Here is a 16,143-nt window from a genome sequence, read left to right as displayed (position 1 = left end):
GGAAAGTTTCAGAGATGAAAAATAGGCTTAAAAATTAAAATGTGGCAATGTAAAATCTTAACTCCTGAAGACCAATGAATTACCAAAAACAGTGAACTGGCTGCAGACGCTCACTGCCTCTATTTCTGTGAGGCAAATTATTTTAAGATTACTAGGAAAAAAGACAGTAAACAATAAGTTGAGCACTTTGAGAGGTTGAGGCAGGCAGATCACTTGAGCCCAGGAGTTTGAGACCAGCCTGGGCAACAAGGCAAAACCCTATCTCTACAAAAATATAAAAATTACCCAGGCATGGTACCCAGGCATGGTGGCAACATGCCTGTAGTCCCAGCTACTTGGGAGGCTGAGGTGGGAGGATCACTAGAGCCTGGGAGGTCGAGGCTGTGGTGAGCTGAGATTGTGCCACTGTGCTCCAGCCTAGGTGACAGAAAAAAAAAAAAAAATCAGTGAGTTGGGGATTTTTTTTTTTTTTTTTTTTGAGATGGGAGTTTCATTCTTGCTGCCCCGACTGCAGTGCGATGGTGTGATCCTAGCTCACTGCAACCTCCGCCTCCCGGGTTCAAGTGATTGGCCTGCCTCAGCCTCCCGAGTAGCTGGGACTACAGGCATGCGTCACCACGGCCAGCTAATTTTGTATTTTTAGTAGAGACAGGGTTTCTCCATGTTGGTCAGGCTGGTCTCGATCTCTTGACCTTGTGATCCTCCTGCCTCGGCCTCCCAAAGTGCTGAGATTACAGGCGTGAGCCACCGCACCTGGCAGGAATCATTTTTTAAAATCTCAGAGGCAAAGATCTCAAACATCTGTCTTTCTGTGCCTGTATGCTGCCCAACTCATTCCCAAAAAGGAATGGGAATTAGATTCCTACCAACATAAGGCTCCCAATATATGTTATGTAGGTTTCTGGGGAAACTACATCAACTGAAGTAGTCTTTAAAAATTAAAGTAAGACGCCAGGCGCAGTGGCTCACGCCTGTAATGCCAGCACTTTGGGAGGCTGAGGTGGGCAGAGCACAAGGTCAGGAGATTAAGACCATCTTGGCTAACATGGTGAAACCCCAATCTCTACTAAAAATACAAAAAATTAGCTGAGCATGGTGACAAGCGCCTGTAGTCCCAGCTACTCGGGAGGCTGGGGCAGGAGAATCGCTTGAGCTCGGGAGGCAGAGGTTGCAGTGGGCTGAGATCGCGCCACTGCATTCCAGCCTAGGCAACAGAGCAAGACTCTGTTTCAAAAAAACAAACAAACAAAAATTAAGAAAACCAAAGCACACAATGATGAACCACTTTTCTCTTCTTGCTGTAATTTTTCTTTGATTTGCTCTCTGGGGTTCAAGACAAAACGAAATCATTAGTCTTAGATTCCTGAATTTGACCTCGCCTCATAGCTAATGTGAGCAAGAGTAGTTTTTTTTTTTTTTTTTTTTAATACAATTAAGACAAAAGGACTTTATATCAGCAGGACTTTAGGGCTGTGGTTCCACTGTTTTTATAGTAAAATACACTAATGGTAGGGTAGAGGTTGGAGAAGGAGGTGGAAACACCCGTTACAAGGCAACATGACAGATAGCAGGACCCTAACTAGACTTTCAGGAATTAATTCTATTCAGGTGGGAGGAGCCCTACATAATTAAGTTTCACACTTATAAAATTATCACTCTGAATTCAGGGATAAGAGGCATTTGGTTGTAGACACAATTCCATCTGTAGATACTAACTTTAAATTTAGAGAAGAAAAACATTCATTGCATTAATATTATGTGTTGAGTTTCTTACATGATTCCTAAATCCATCTACTAATTTTTTGTTTTGATACAATGTACAGCTATGGTAAGATGATTACCACAGCCCAGATTCAGGTGTGGTCTTTAGCTTCAGAAAGTCCATCGGTCATGTAACTGACTGTCATTGCTAAATCTGTTGCTTGCAGAGGCCTCAGAGCTCTGGCTTTGCCGAGTAGAGTCCTCACCATTTAAGCTCTTCCTACATACAGGACATGTGTCATGCTGAAACAGAAAAATATTAGTCTATGTGAAGATCCTGGCCTGAGAAGCTGGGAGTACTGCACACTTAAATAACCCTGAGAATTGTCACATCAAAAATTATGACTTGGAATAGAAAAACAATAGGGAATGCATCCTCATACAGCATGCACTGGCCTCTAAGGTGTGATACCAGGGTATCTCCCAAACAGAACTTTAAGCAGAACTGACAGGCACAATTCTAGGCCAGCAAGTTAATAACAGCTAACACATACCACCAAACAGAACTAACCAGAAACAGTGAGTAATCTATGACAAGAGGGTAACTGCCCATTACTTCCCATATGGTCTAGAGCAGAGGTCAGCAAACTTTTTGTTTAAAGGGACAGGAAAATTGGCCGGGTGCACTGGCTCACACCTGTGATCCCAATACTTTGGGAGGCCAAGGCAGGAGGATCACTTGAGGTCAGGAGTTTGAGATCAGCCTGGCCAACATGGCGAAACCCTGTCTCTACTAAAAACACAAAAATTGGCTGGGCATGGTGGTGCATGCCTGTAATCCTAGCTACTCTGAGAGACTGAGGCACAAGAATCACTTGAACCCAGGAGGTGGAGGTTTCAGTGAGTTGAGATCATGCCACTGCACTCCAGTCTGAGTGACAGAGTGAGACTCTATCTCAAAATAAATACATAAAGGGACAGAAAATAAATATTTTAGGCTTTGCAGGCCACACTACAGCTGTTACGACTAATCAACTCTGCTGATGTAGCACAAAAGTTGCCACAATCTATAAACAAATGAACATAGCTGTGTTCCAATAAAATGTTATTTACAGTAACAGGTGGCAGGAAACAATGACCTGTAGAACATAGTTTGCAACCCTTGGTCAGAAAAGTTCCAAACAAATAACAGTACCAGAGTTAGCCAGGGATTTATGGGATAAAATCTGATCTACTTGGATCTCGAGGAACTGTTAACTATATCTTTACTCTGAATCATCCCCCCAAGAAGCCATGACTTGCTGTACTCACCAGTTCCAGCCATGGCACAATACAACTGCTGTGAAAGAAGTGATTGCAAGGTAACTGCCGGACTTCCTCTTCAACTGTGTAATCTTCTTTGCATACTGGACACTCTAAACCCATATCTGTTGAAGAAGGTAATGCCTTTTAAAGTAAACAAGCAAAAGGAAGGAAGAAAAAACTAACCCAATGTCTCTACCAACCCTATGAATGCATAAAGACATGAGACAAAAGAAAATGTACACCCAAGTAGCAGGCAGCTAAGAGGCATGAATTTATTTCAAAACGAGGGCAAAGGTGTAGTAGACGGAGACACGAAAAGGAGGAATGACGAATGGGGCCTACTCCAAAAAGGCCTACGTAGGAATTATACAAGGCCTATTTTTTGATGTAAAGAGTTGGAAGAAATAAACCGGGGCTTAGATGATCTGTTCAGTAAAACGGAAAAACTTCTTCCCAAATGTGTGACAGCCCTCTGGCAGTCAGTTTCCACTGTCAATCTGTCCACCATAGCCAAGGGATTCATCTCAGCAACCTTGGCAGTTCAGTGTCTCAAGCCACTTGCCACTTTCACCATGCTCTTTTCAGCATGGGATAAAGCACTCTATTTCAGTGTGGCTGCCCTAAAGTCCTCTGTAAAAATTGTTAATGAGGGCGAAGGCGGGTGGATCACGAGGTCAGAAGTTCAAGACCAGCCTGGCCAAGATGGTAAAAACCCTGTCTCTACTAAAAATACAAAGATTAGCTGGGTGTGATGGTGGGCACCTGTAATCCCAGCTACTTGGGAGGCTGAGGCAGAGAATTGCTTGAACCCGGGAGGCGGAGGTTGCAGTGAGCCAATTCGCGCCACCGCACTCCAGCCTGGACAATAGAGCAACTCTGTCTCAAAAAAAAAAAAAAAAATTGTTAATAAAAGCTATACCAGAAAAGAAAAAAAAATACCAGAAGCTATACCAGAAAAGCTATACCAGAAGTGGTGCTACAGAACTGCAAAGTTGAAGTCTAGCTCAGGTCACCAAATCAAGAGACAGAAAACCCTCTTCTCTGAGAAGCATTAGTCACCAACTATATTGGGAATTCCAAGCAGCAAGTTTTGAGTTTCCCAAATTTGGCTAATACTGTCAGCTAGTCTACATGCCTAGTGGCTGGGATATGCTCCATGAACCAACAGCAGATAAGGCATTTGGGGCAATACTACTACTTAACCGATTTACTCCTTACTCTCCATTCTTACCACCTTAGCCTTAATTATTTTACTTCTCATGCCTAGTCTGCTGCAACAGCCTCCCAGCTAGTATCCCAGATTCCATGATCTTAACCCTCCAAATATATCCTATACTTTGCTACAACTTAATTTTCCCTCAAACCAGCTCCATAGCAATCCCCAGCTCCTCTTCACTTGGATTCTCAGCTGGCACCTCAAAAATCAACGAATTAAAAATGTAAAACATCACCTCATCTCCTTACCCAAACCAGGGCCCATTCACTATTTCCCCAGCCCTTAAGATGTCAGCACCATGTTTACAGTTACAAAGCTGTGAAATCTCAGAATTATCTTTGACTTTCCCCTCCTTCATCCCATTACGCAATCAGTGAGGAAAGCCTCTCTCCAAAATGATCTTCTGAATCTACCCTTTCCTTTCTGTTAGTATTGTCACCATCACCTGAACCTCACCTGGACTGCTGCGACAGACTCTAAAATCCCTGTTTCTGCTATCTCGCTTCCAATGTGCTACACACTGCCCCTAGACTAATCTTCCCTAAAGACCACTTTACCTGACTCACACACCACGTATATTAGTGCATACTTTTCCTTAAATAGAATGACCTAAGATGGCCCACCTTGTCTTTGAAATCTCTAACTCTAAACCCAAACTGATGGGAACAGAAACTCCCAGTCCAGAATGTTGTCCCTTGTCACTAAATTCCTCCAGTGCTTACAAATAAAGTAATATCTATGACTAATATACCTAACTGTACCTGACACAAAGTAGATCTGAAACAAATTCCCAGTCTCCTATTTTTTTCTCTTCTCCTTTCCCCAATGTCAGTATCATGTGTCCAACACAGTTTTTAATCATTTGATGAGTTTTTCTTCAACTTATCAGAGTCAAGTCTTATCTATCTTTGTACCTCTTTATTCCCAATGGCACCTAAAAAAGAGACATAATTGCTTAGGAAATACCTACTGACTAACCTAATAAAGGGGTAGGAACTTTCCAGATTTGGCACCCAGGTAGGAATTTTAGAGGGCCATAGCTTCACTTAAAGGTCCTTAATATAGGAAGGTATTGGGATTTTTTTTCTTATTTATCTTTTTTGTCTTTTTATTTTGTTCGTTTTTTAAACTTTTCACTTGTCAGAAGATACTGGGATTTTGAACAGAGATCAGAAGATGACAGAGTAAGTATAAAAATGAACCTACCAACTTGTTCCTGAGTTACTGTCACTGTTGGAAGAGATGTGATCTTTTCCTTGTCAGCTGGTGGAGGGCCTGTGTTTTCCAGTTGTCCTAAAAGCTACAAAAAAAGAGAAAGAAAAAGATGAAGTGGCAGACATCTCAATACACCTGGAGAGGGAGCTGCTCCAGCTGAGAACCAACAGCACAGACATTAGGTATGTTAGTTACCCTTACTTCTGCTAGGCTCTGAGAGACTTGGGTTTCCCCTTTCCTGCTGCCAGAACACTCATAATTGCTTTACAATTTCAGAGTGACATTGCATAAGCCTACAGACAAACCCATGATTGCAAGGCCCACCTCTGGGCATAAAGCAACTTCAGGGGCAGCAAAAGGGTTGTGATGTCATGAATAAAACTACAGCTTAATAAAAAGTTAATATGTAACTGGTCCAAAAGCTTCATTCTGCTGGAATAAGAAAAAAGCGAGAGTATGAAAAGTAGCATAATGTAAGCCAAGAAATAGGTAAATTACCGCCTATAAGAAGACTGAATATAAAGGACATGCTTTCTAGTCTCAGAAATCCACAAGGGAAATGAAAAACCAATCAAATTAAAATGAACATAAACAAGTGGAAGCAATTATACATGGCATGGGAATACCTTTTTCTCTGCTTCCTTCCCCTACTTTGCTCCATCTAGCAGAAATCCCTGCTTCGACATGTGAGGAAATCCTCCTTTTTTTGTGAAATACTTGTCAACAGAATCCTTATAGGACTGAACAAGAAAGACCAAAAATACAAAATACTATTTTTTATAGAAGTCTTTTCTTCCTATGGAGATGAAACCATCTTCTAGAAATTCCCTCGGACCTAGGAAGTGCATGGATGCTGAGCTAACCCCATAAATCATTCATCCCTTTAGTAAAATGGAAACCCCAAAACTCAAAATATTAGAGAAAGCAGAATGACTGCCATTTCAGAAAGTAGCAGAAGGAAAGCAGGAAGCCTATGGAACCATGAGACACACTGAACAGACACCCTCAAAAGGCAGCTCCTCACCTGGGTTACAATGGCATCAAGCCCTGTCTGACCCCAGGCATAGTCCCCAGGGTTGGAGTGCAGCATCCCGCTCCTATACATGAGATGAGACAGACAGCATTAGATGGAGTGACCAGGCTCTGCCTTACACCACAGAAAAAAAGTGGCAGAGGGATCCTGTTCTCTCTCAGAGCTGGAAAGTCACTAGTCCTCCAGGATCAAGAGGCAAAGAATTCTGTATATTTTCAAGATCAAACAAACTATCCAGAGATAGTATCTCATTCTCTAGGAATTTTACTTAACTAGAACATAAAATGTGAAGCTACCTAAAGTACCACATGACATGCCAGAACAAAAAGAGTGACTCATTGCCTGCTGGTTTCAAAAATTTGTCTTTTCTGTGCCCACTTATATTAAACACAGATGGAGCTGCTTTTTAAGGAGAGTTTTCCCTTCATGACTGGTCAAAATCTACAGCAAACATCCCTCATTATAAGAGGCTGCCCACAGTTCTGGACAATGAGGAGCTTTCAAGTAGAGAAGCAGCCATAGCAGTCTCTCTGAATCACAACTTAGAGCAATTACAAAAGGGACTTGGCAACACCTTTTTCTCCCCCCTCCGCAGAGCTGCTGGTACACTACCAGCAGAGGTCCAGACTAGTGGATGACAGAGGTCCTAAAAGGACTGAGGTTCCTTTGAGCAAAGAAACCTTCTGGGCCACAGTCAGAAGCGGCAAATAATTTCTCTGACAAGAAGAAATTCCATCTTTAATCCCTATCATACGTAAGTGTCACTCTGATACTGAATACAGCCTATTGTTTCTTCCGACAAATCCTCTTACTTTGAAAAAAATAAAGTTCAGCATAATGTTTTCAACTTCAGAAATTCTTAAGGAGTAAAATATTCCTGTGTAGTCTACTGGGGAACCCACAAATCAGATACCAAGCCTGGCAGGGACCATCTCATTCCCTACCTCAACACAACTCTCAGATCTGAATATAAAAGGGATCAAGACATTTCTAGCAACCAAACATTCTGGGGGACCAGGACAGCCTTCCTGAGCCTGAATAATAAAAAAATAAAAGTTCTGATTAAGTTTGGGCTTAGCAGATAATGGCAGTCTAGCAGCCTCCAGTTACATCTACATACTCACCTATGCAGTTTTTTTGTTTTGTTTTTTGAGATGGAGTCTCGTTCTGTTGCCCAGGTTGGAGTACAGTGGCGCGATCTCGGCTCACTGCAACCTCTGTCTCCCGGGTTCAAGTGATTCTCCTGCCTCAGCCTCCAAGTAACTGGGACTACAGGCGCGTGCCACCACGCCTGGCTAATTTTTGGTATTTTTGGTAGAGATGGGGTTTCATCATGTTAGCCAGGATGGTCTCGATCTCCTGACCTCGTGATCCACCAGCCTCGGCCTCCCAAAGTGCTGGAATGCGATTATGGGCGTGAGCCACCACGCCTGGCCTATGCAGCTCTTTTTCTCTACTGCACAGAAATGACAGCACCTAAAATGATGTCACTCCAATAGAGTAAGATAGAAAGCAATTAGTTACTTACCAGGAAAAAGGGTGTGGAGATCCAGGAATGGCAGAATTTGCAAAGAATCCTGCAAAGATGTGTTGTAGTATTCTGTTAGAGAAGAAAAAATTAGGTAAGACAACAGACTAATGAAAGTACTCTACAGATATCCATGGCTGCCTAATTACCAACTACTTCCCTAAACCAAAATAGTTTTTTATTGGCTATTACACAAGAGACAGCATCAGAAACCAGCCTGCCACACGGCGGTGTGCTATTTTGCTATTATGGCTATCTTCCTGAACTCTGCTATCTTATAGATTAATAGATTTTTGTGAATTAAGCTGGAAAGGGATCTGATGGTATGGTATAGTTTTTCAAACTATGTTCCTTGTTCCACCAACAAGGAACTATGTTCCACCAACATAAGAAAGGGTTAGGGCCGGGCGCGGTGGCTCACGCCTGTAATCCCAGTACTTTGGGAGGCCAAGACGGGCGGATCACTAGGTCAGGAGATCGAGACCATCCTGGCGAACACGGTGAAACCCCGTCTCTACTAAAAAATACAAAAAACTAGCCGGGCGAGGCGGCGGGCGCCTGTAGTCCCAGCTACTCGGGAGGCTGAGGCAGGAGAATGGCGTAAACCCGGGGGGCGGAGCTTGCAGTGAGCTGAGATCCGGCCACTGCACTCCAGCCCGGGCGACAGAGCCAGACTCCGTCTCAAAAAAAAAAAAAAAAAAAGAAAAAAAAAAAAAAGAAAGGGTTAAAAGGGATGCCGAGCCAGTGGAATTCTGGACCCACCTTCCTTTAACAAGGGTAGTTCCATTTTTGTATGTTGTACACATTGGGTTTGTGAATAAGATATCATTTAATGGGTCCTTCAAAATAAAAGTTCAAGCAATAATTCTATTTTAAGGTTGTTTTAGATGATTATAACACAAACACATATAAACACACACATGCTTAGCATTTGTCACTCTGAATACTTAAGATGGCACAGGTACACAGTTCTTTATACGAATGAGTCTTTGTTACCCAAAGAGATACTGGAGTGATGCCTCAGCAAAAGAAAAACCTGAAGAAATTGTTCCCCTAGATCTTCTGTGTTCTGGATGATGTGTAATTTTTTTTTCTTTTTTGAGACAGAGTCTCGCTCTGCCGCCCAGGGTGGAGTGCAATGACGTGATCTCAGCTCACTGCAACCTCTGCCTCCCGGGTTCAGGCAATTCTCCTGCCTTAGCGTCCCGAGCAGCTGGGATTACAGGCACCTGCCACCACACCCGTCTAATTTTTTGTATATTTAGTAGATTTAGTAGAGACGGGGTTTTACCATGTTGACAAAGCTGATCTTGAACTCCTGACCTCGGCCTCCCAAACCGTTGGGATTACAGGTGTGAGCCACTGCGCCCAGCAATGATATGCAATTTTAAGTCCCTGGTTCCCACTTTACTTATTAGGCCAATTAATGTAACAATGGCAGTAGCCAACATTAGACTTTCCCTGCTACTAAAGTTCAACAGCAGTTCAGCAGCTAACTGCACTATTCCGTTTGTTTGCTTGCCTTTTTGTATTATTTTTCATTATTTATTTTTAACTGACAAAAATTGTATATATTATGGTATAGAACATATTTTGAAATATGTAAGCATTGTGGAATGACTATATCAAACTATCAACATATGCATTACCTCACAAACTTATTTACAACAATAACACTTAAAATCTACTCTCTTAGCAATTTTCAAATGTACAAAACACTGTTTTTTGTTTGTTTTTTTTGAGATGAAGTCCTGCTCTCTCACCCAGGCTGGAGTACAGTGGCACCATCTCGGCTCACTGCAAACTCTGTCCCCCAGGTTCAAGCAATTCTTGTGTTTCAGCCTCCCAAGTAGCTGGGATTACAGATGCGCACCAACATGCCCAGCTAATTCTTGTATTTTTAGTAGAGATGGGGTTTCACCATATTAGCCGGGCTGTCAAGTAATCTGCCTGCCTTGGCCTCCCAAAGTGCTGGGATTATAGGCATGAGCCATTGCACCTGGCTGAAAACATTGTTATTAACTACAGCCACCATGTTGTACAACACATCTCTTGAACTTTTAACTGAAATTTTATATCCTTCAACATCTCTCTAATCCACCCCCTCTGCCCCACAGCTCCTGGTAATTACCATTCTACTCTCTGCTTCTATGAATTCGCTGGCTTTTTCAAAGAATGCTTCGTGTTGTTTTAAAAATATGTCCAAAAATTATTTGATAATCTTCCCTTCAGTGTGGGCTTGACTTAGTGACTCACTTAACAATAGAATATGGCAGAACTGATCACCTGTGACTTCCAAGACAAGGTAACAAAGCAGGAGAAATGGCCAGGTGTGGTGGCTCATGCCTGTAATCCCAGCACTTCGAGGTGGATGGATCACTTGTGGCCAGGAGTTCGAGACCAGCCTGGCCAACATGACTCCATCTCTACTAAAAATACAAAAATTAGCGAGGCATGGCGGCACATGCCTATAGTCTCAGCTACTCAGGAGGATGAGGCAGGAGAATCACTTGAACCCGGGAGGCGGAGGTTGCAGTGAGCCAAGATCATGCCATTGCACTCCAGCATGGGTGACAGAGTGAGACTTTGCCTCAAGAAAAAAAGGTGGTGTGGTGGGCGGGGCGCATAGTGCTTTCTCCTTGTACTTCTGTTGGATCAATCACTTGCTCTGGAAGAGTGCCATATCAAGCAGTCCTATAGAAAGGTCCATGTGATGAGGAACTGAGCACTCCTGCCACCAGCCAGAACAAACCTGCCAGAATATGTGTAAAGCCTAGTCACCCCTATACTGCAGCAGTGGCCAACATCTTGACTGTAAGCTCATGAAATCCTGGGCCAGCATCACTCAGCAACGCTACTCCCAACTGAACCTGTTCCTGACCCAGTGAATCTGTGAGATAATAAATATCTGTTTGTTTTAAGCCACTAAACTCTGAGATAATTTGTTATACGGCAATAGGTAACATACAGATTTTGATACCTGGATACACGTGCTACCATAATAAAGACCTAAAATGTGAGAGTACCTTTGGAACCCAGCAGTGGGGCAGAAGTTAAAAGGACTTTGAGGAGAACATCAGTAAAGTTTGAAGAGCCTTGAAAAAAAAAAGCAGCACTATGGCCTTTGAGGAAGTTAAAGGTGAGATTAAGAAAAGGCAGAAAAATCTTATTAGAAACTGGAGGGAAAAACATCCTTGTTATATACTGGCAAAGCTGTTGCCTTACCATAACATGGAAAGCAGACGTTGCGGTCCACAAACTGGTTGATAATCTAGCTAAAGAGATTTCCACTTTTGAAAGTACCTCCTGGCTTCTTGTTGCTTACTTTAAAATGCAAAAGAGGTATAAATTAAAGGAAGGACAGACAGTTAAACAAAAAGGACAGAATTATATAATTCTGAGAATTCCCAGCATCTCCAGATTAGTAAATGACACTAAAATTAAGAAATGGATTTCAAGCAAAGATTAAATCCAAGGCACTGCCAAAAGACTGATTTCAGATGAAGCCAAGGATCAGACTATAACAATTCTTTGTTAAGACCTCAGAAAGGGCCAGGCGCAGTGGTTCACACCTACAATCCCAGCACTTTGGGAGGTCAAGGCAGGAGGATCACTTGAGGCCAGGAATTTGAGACCAGCCTGGCCAACATGAAGAAACCCGTCTCTACTAAAAATACAAAAATTAGCTGGGCATGGTGGCACACACCTCTAATGCCAGCTACTCGGGAGGCCGAAACATGAGAATCACTTGAACCCGGAGTTAGACGTTGCAGTGGGCTGAGATTGTACCACTGCACTCCAGTCTCGGTGACAGAGTGCAACTCTGCCTCAAAAAAAAACAAAAACAAAAAAAACCACCACAACCTCAGAAAGATCTAAAATAGTACCTAAAGAATCACTCAGTTAGAAAATTGGACTAAGAAGTTTAAGGGTGTTACTGCTATAACAAACTACCACAAACTGGGTAGCTTAAAACAAAAGGAATTTATTCGCTCACTGATTTGGAGGGTGTCAGTAGGGTTAGTTCTTTCAGAAAGTTCTGAGGGAGATTATTTCCATGACTCTTTCCCGGCTTCTGGTGATGGTTGGCAGCAATCTTTGCCATTCCTTGATTTGTAGACGTTATGTCCCCCCAGTCTCTGCCACTGTCATCACACGGCTTTCTTCTCTTTGTCTTCTGTGTTCATGTCCAAATTTCTAGCTTCCTCTTTTTTTTTGAGGCAGAGTCTCACTCTCGCCCAGGCCGTAGTGCAGTAGGTGCGATCTTGGCTCACTGCAACCTCTGCCTCAAGGTTTAAGCGATTCTCATGCCTCAGCCTCCTGAGTAGCTGGGATTACAGGCATGAGCCACCACGCCTGGCTAATTTTTGTATTTTTAGTAGACATGGGGTTTTACCACATTGGCCAGGCTGGTCTCGAACTCCTGACCTCAGGTGATCCTCCCACCTCGGCCTTCCAAAGTGCTGAGATTACAGGAGTAAGCCGCCGCACCCAGCAAATTTCTCTCCTTATAAGACTATCAACCGTTGGATTAAGGCCCTTCCTGATCCAGTGTGATCTTCTTATAACTTGACTACATCTGTAAAGACCTTGTTTCCAAATAAGGTCATATTCACAGTGACCTTATCAGGGTTAGGACTTGAATACAGCTTTCTGGGGGACACAATTCTACCCACTACAAGTGGTATCCCTCAGCAATCCCAGCAGAAACCCAAGTTGGAAAAAGTCTAATTAGAAGAGATTGGTGGACGTGGCTTTTGCCTAATTGCATGAACCCCAGTGAGATTCACAGGATATCAAAGTTTTAAAAAGAAACACTGACAGCTTAAACCGAAAGGTGGAAAGATAGTACAAAATGAAAACAGGTCTCTGGGCCCTCAAATTTCTACCAGCAAGAAGCATGCTAAGAAAGCTATGCAGCTACAAATATGAACTACTTTTAATGGAAAAGAAAGGATGACTAACAAGGTGGACTCCAGAGTCACAGAGAAGAACTCCTGGGCAGAAACAGAAGTCCTAGTCAAGGAATTTCTGACATTTGTCTAGACAACTATTATAATTGCTATGAACCAGCAATTTCTTTGTGCTGCCATTTTTCCCTTTTGGAACAGGAAATCTTTATACCTGTTCAGAATCACTGCCTGTCCACATCACTGCATGTTGGGTGTGTGATAGGTAGATTACTTGTCTCTTTAGTTTACAGGTCTTCATATCAAAAGGAACTGTACCTGAGGAACTATACCCAAGAAGCCACACCCACACTTGGACCTAGTTAAAGGACAGCTACCTGTATTTCAAGTTGATGCTACAGAAGAAGGAAACTTTTTTTGATAGCTCTTGGGAGGAAGAAGTGTAAATAATTTGTGGCTAGAGGGCAAACTGGTGATTTTAAAATACATCCATGAATTCTTTAGAGGTGGAGCTAATTCTCTTCTCCTTGAATGTGGGCTAGACTTAATGATTCACCTCTTACAGACAAAATGCAGCAGAAATGACAGTGTGTGACTTCCAAAATTAGGATATAAAAAGGCATTATGGGTTTTTTTCCTTCTTCCTCTATCATTCTCTTGGATCAATAACTCCAAGAGAAGCTAGCTGCCAAGTAATAGGGACATTCAAGGAGCCCTATGGAGAGGCCCAGATGGTGAGGAACTATGGCCTCCTGCCAACAGTCATGTGAGTGAGCCATCTTGGAAGTGGATCTTCCAGGTCTAGTTAAGTGTTCGGATGACTGCAGCCACAGCTGACATGTTGATTATAAATAACCTCATGAAGCCCTTCACCAGAACCACCTAGCTAAACTGCTCCCAAATTCCTGACCCGCAAAAATTGTGAGATAATAAATACTGTCATAAGCTGTTAAATTCTGGAGTAATGTGTTACACAGCAATAGGTAACTAATATATATCCACCTATTTGCCAGTGACAAGAAGGGCAAATTATCACATGCTTAAACTGATCAATAAGTAAATGGTAATAATCAAGTGTGAGAGACAGCCTAGTTCTTGAAGCTGTTAAAAGTCAATCCTATAGGAATGCTTGGAATTATGAGGAACAATTCACCAGCAGCTGATGAGCTGATGATTCCTCTTTCTTGGCTGCTCACTCTCTGGAAGTCAGATGTTAGTCCCATATTTTTGCAGCAGTAACAGAGACTGCTCAGGGTGGCCCCAATGCATATGAGCTGTTGCTCGGAGAACAATAGTTCATAGAGTATTTACAATGAATTTTGTTTATTAAAAAAAAAATCTTTTCTTGTTAAAGCTAAATGTCTGGGAGGATGTGGAGGGAACAAAGATAGTGTATACATTTAATTTCAGAAACTTACAGAAGAGAAAAATCAACCCACTGGGTCTGGAAGGGAAGTCACATGCTAAAACCAGGTAAGAGTCTTCACATAGTTGCCAGAGCTGTACTCTCTCTAGGTTTTCCTCATACTTCCCAGGCTGTTTCTTCTGAGTTTCCTTTGCTTATTCTTATCTTCCAAACTTCTAAGTTTGGAAGGCCCAGGCCTCCATTCTCTGAGCTCTACTATCTCCTATCTTGACTTCTTTGACCATTTTATCCAGCTTTATAATTTTAAATACCATATATAGGCCACAACTTCCAAATTTTATCTCCAGCCAAGACCTCTGCCTACTCAACATTTCCACTTGCGTAATAAGCACCTCAAACTTATTATGTCCCAAACTGAATTAACTCTTAAATATTTTCCTCCAAACTTACTCCTCCTAATGTTCCCCATGTCAGCAGATGGTGGCTCCATTTTTCTTGTTTTCAGGCCAAAAACCTTGATGTCATAACTCTTCTTTCTGTTACACCCCATATCCAATCTGTCAGTAAATCCTATCATGAATATTGCCAAACTGCATCTGAAACCAAACCATTTTTCACTACTCTCACCCAAACCACTGGTATCTCTAGCTTATATGAACGCAATAGCCTCTTAAATAGTTTCTCTGCTGTGTCTTTGCCTCGCACACCTTGCAGCCCCCCATTTTATTTTCAGCACAGCAGTGAGAGCAATCATTTCAAGATATAAATGACACCTAACTCTCCACTGGAATAGAAGTTCTTATAATTGCCAACTAGGCTTCATATAATCTAATACCCACCTCCCCATTCCTACTCCCATCAACTTCTCCTACCATTCCCCTCACCTTCTCTGCCCTACATTGGTCTCTCCTTGTTTGTACATCCCTACACTTCCTTGGTGTCTATTCAGATACTTTCTCAATAAGACATTTGCTGACCATGCTCTTTTTGAAACTTCACTTCCACCATATTCCCTATCTCCCATCCCTGCTTTTCTTCCACCATAGCACTTACTACTGCTTAACATTCTGTTTATTTTGATTGTCTATCTCTCCCCATTAGCACTTAAGCTCCATAAGGGCAGTCATTCTTGACTATTTATTGACTACTATATGCCCAACATCTGGCACATAGTAATACACAATGTCTGTTGAATAAATTAAGAGACCTCTTATGGGGCCAGGCAAACTGGCTCACACCTGTAATCCCAGCACATTGGGAGGTCAAGATGGGAATACAAGACCAGCCTGGACAACATAAGGAGACCCCATCTCTACGAAAAAATTTTAAAATTAGCTGGGCCTAGTGCTGCACACCTGTGGTCCCAGATGCTTAGGAAGCTGAGATGGGAGGATCACTTGAGCCCAGGAAAAAATTAATTAATTAAGAAACCTCCCCTAGATGGGCTCTGATATGGTTTGGCTGTGTCTCCACCCAAATCTCAACTTGAATTGTATCTCCCAGAATTCCTACATGCTGCGGGAAGGGACCCAGGGGGAGGTAATTGAATCATGGAGGCTGATCTTCCCCATGCTATTCTCATGATAGTGAATAAGTCTCATGAGATCTGATGGGTTTATCAGGGGTTTCTGCTTTTGCTTCTTCCTCATTTCTCTTGCCGCCACCATGTAAGAAGTCCCTTTCGCCTCCCACCATGATTCTGAGGCCTCCCCAGCCATGTGGAACTGTAAGTCCAATTAAAGCTCTTTTTCTTCCCAGTCTTGGGTATGTCTTTATCAGCAGCGTGAAAAAGGACCAATATAGTAAATTGGTGCCAGGAGTGGGGCATTGCTAAAAGATACCCAAAAATGTAGAAGTGACTTTGGAACT

The 16,143-nt window shown here is 42.4% G+C and overlaps 1 protein-coding gene across 11 annotated transcripts in view; it reads right to left on the bottom strand.

Annotated features, from left to right (window-relative positions):
* Nucleotides 1-1,283: 1,283 nt before the first annotated feature.
* The window catches only part of RNF115 (ring finger protein 115), an 83,225-nt gene continuing 68,365 nt past the window's right edge, over nucleotides 1,284-16,143 (bottom strand). For 10 of the 11 annotated variants that reach the window (XM_073997616.1, XM_073997605.1, XM_073997609.1 and 7 more), the window contains 5 exons: nucleotides 7,999-8,070; nucleotides 6,462-6,534; nucleotides 5,429-5,522; nucleotides 3,013-3,128; nucleotides 1,284-2,004 (listed from right to left, as the gene is read on the bottom strand). In XM_073997616.1, coding sequence (XP_073853717.1) covers nucleotides 1,873-2,004; nucleotides 3,013-3,128; nucleotides 5,429-5,522; nucleotides 6,462-6,534; nucleotides 7,999-8,070 — 487 coding nt within the window. In that variant the 3' untranslated portion in view covers nucleotides 1,284-1,872. The remainder of the gene's footprint in view (nucleotides 2,005-3,012; nucleotides 3,129-5,428; nucleotides 5,523-6,461; nucleotides 6,535-7,998; nucleotides 8,071-16,143) is intronic. The other variant, XR_012415898.1, reaches the window with a different exon arrangement.

Source organism: Macaca fascicularis, chromosome 1 (assembly GCF_037993035.2).
Source record: "Macaca fascicularis isolate 582-1 chromosome 1, T2T-MFA8v1.1".
NCBI lineage: Eukaryota > Metazoa > Chordata > Mammalia > Primates > Cercopithecidae > Macaca > Macaca fascicularis.
Note: the sequence above shows the minus strand (reverse complement) of the source record. Positions and strands in the feature narration are given on the sequence as shown.